The sequence below is a fragment of the Octopus bimaculoides genome, chromosome 23, assembly GCF_001194135.2.
Source record: "Octopus bimaculoides isolate UCB-OBI-ISO-001 chromosome 23, ASM119413v2, whole genome shotgun sequence".
In the NCBI taxonomy this organism is placed as follows: domain Eukaryota; kingdom Metazoa; phylum Mollusca; class Cephalopoda; order Octopoda; family Octopodidae; genus Octopus; species Octopus bimaculoides.
Genome location: NC_069003.1, coordinates 33,506,291 through 33,507,547, shown reverse-complemented (window position 1 = coordinate 33,507,547; position 1,257 = coordinate 33,506,291). Strand labels below are relative to the sequence as shown.

Here is a 1,257-nt window from a genome sequence, read left to right as displayed (position 1 = left end):
ATTTGCAGTGCACAAAATCCATTTCCTTCGCCATGAAAGGGATCGAACTTTCTTCTTTGACTTTGGAGAAGTGTCCCCACAAGAGACAGTGACAGGGGCCGAACTGAGGTTGTATAAAAGCAAGGACAGACGTGGTCGCCATACAACTTATCGTATTGAGGTGTTTACCATCCAACAGGGAGTTGATGAACAGTAAGTATTGACATCGGTTCTACACCCATCATCACTTGAACTGGATTCGTGTCACAACTTTTATATACACTCACTCGTGTGGAGGCAATCCTCTAACTTACATCAGGAGGGAAGGTCATTAAAATTTGATACCACCCCCTACAAATAGTAGTGGGTGGTGTCAAGACTTTCACAATGTGGTGTGAAAAATATGACTTTTCCTACTAATTCTTTATGGTGGTATCCCAGCATGGCCACTGCCTAATGACCAAAACAGGCAACAGATAAAAGATGAAAGAAGGTGAGAAAACAAAGAGATCAAGTTGCTAATTTCAGTCATGTGTGTAGCTTCTGTGTTGCACTGTAGGTTGTACATAAGAGGGTTGTGGCTCAGCTGGTGAATCAACAATGTTTTGAGAATAGGGGACAAGTACCAAACTGTTTCGCAGATCCCTTCCAGCAATTAATCAGTGAACCAAGACACATCAATTGGTAAACTTTGGAAAATGCGATATACCACACGGTTGATGTATCGAAGAATGAGCCATCAAATGTGGAGAAAGTATATTGATTGCAACCATGCAAGTCACAGGTAGAAAGGTCCCAGGAGGGGACAAAATACCTGCAGAAGTGTGGGGAGAAAATGGAGGAAATAAACCCATTGGATATCTCCACTTGTTGATGCTAGAATCATGAGAGGTTGGTGATAACTTGAAAGGTTGGGAAGATGCTAATGTTGTTCATATAGGTGTCAAGAAATTTGGTTGCTGTTTTTGGCAGATCTAGAAACCACAGAGAAACTCCTTCATAGGCATTCCAGTTGTGACCATCTTACCTTAAAACAGGATGGTCACAGCTGGAAAGCCTATGATCATTGGTTTGCTCAACCAGTATCAACCCAGGGCTAAAGAATAACAACAACATTTGATTTATTGATTCAAGACTTGTTGATAACAAATTGTTCTTATTCAGCAACTTTGACAGTCACACACACACACACACACACACACACACACAAGCACACACTTGCATACTCAGCACTTTTCATTGGTTTCCTTCTCTCACATCCTCCACCATCCCCACCAC

General features: G+C 41.8%; 1 protein-coding gene across 1 annotated transcript in view; it reads left to right on the top strand.

Moving 5' to 3' along the window:
- Positions 1–1,257, top strand: part of LOC106875488 (bone morphogenetic protein 7) — a 15,319-nt gene that overhangs the window by 6,827 nt on the left and 7,235 nt on the right. The window contains exon 4 of the mRNA XM_014923658.2: positions 9–192. Within this exon, the coding sequence (XP_014779144.1) occupies positions 9–192 (184 nt within the window). The remainder of the gene's footprint in view (positions 1–8; positions 193–1,257) is intronic.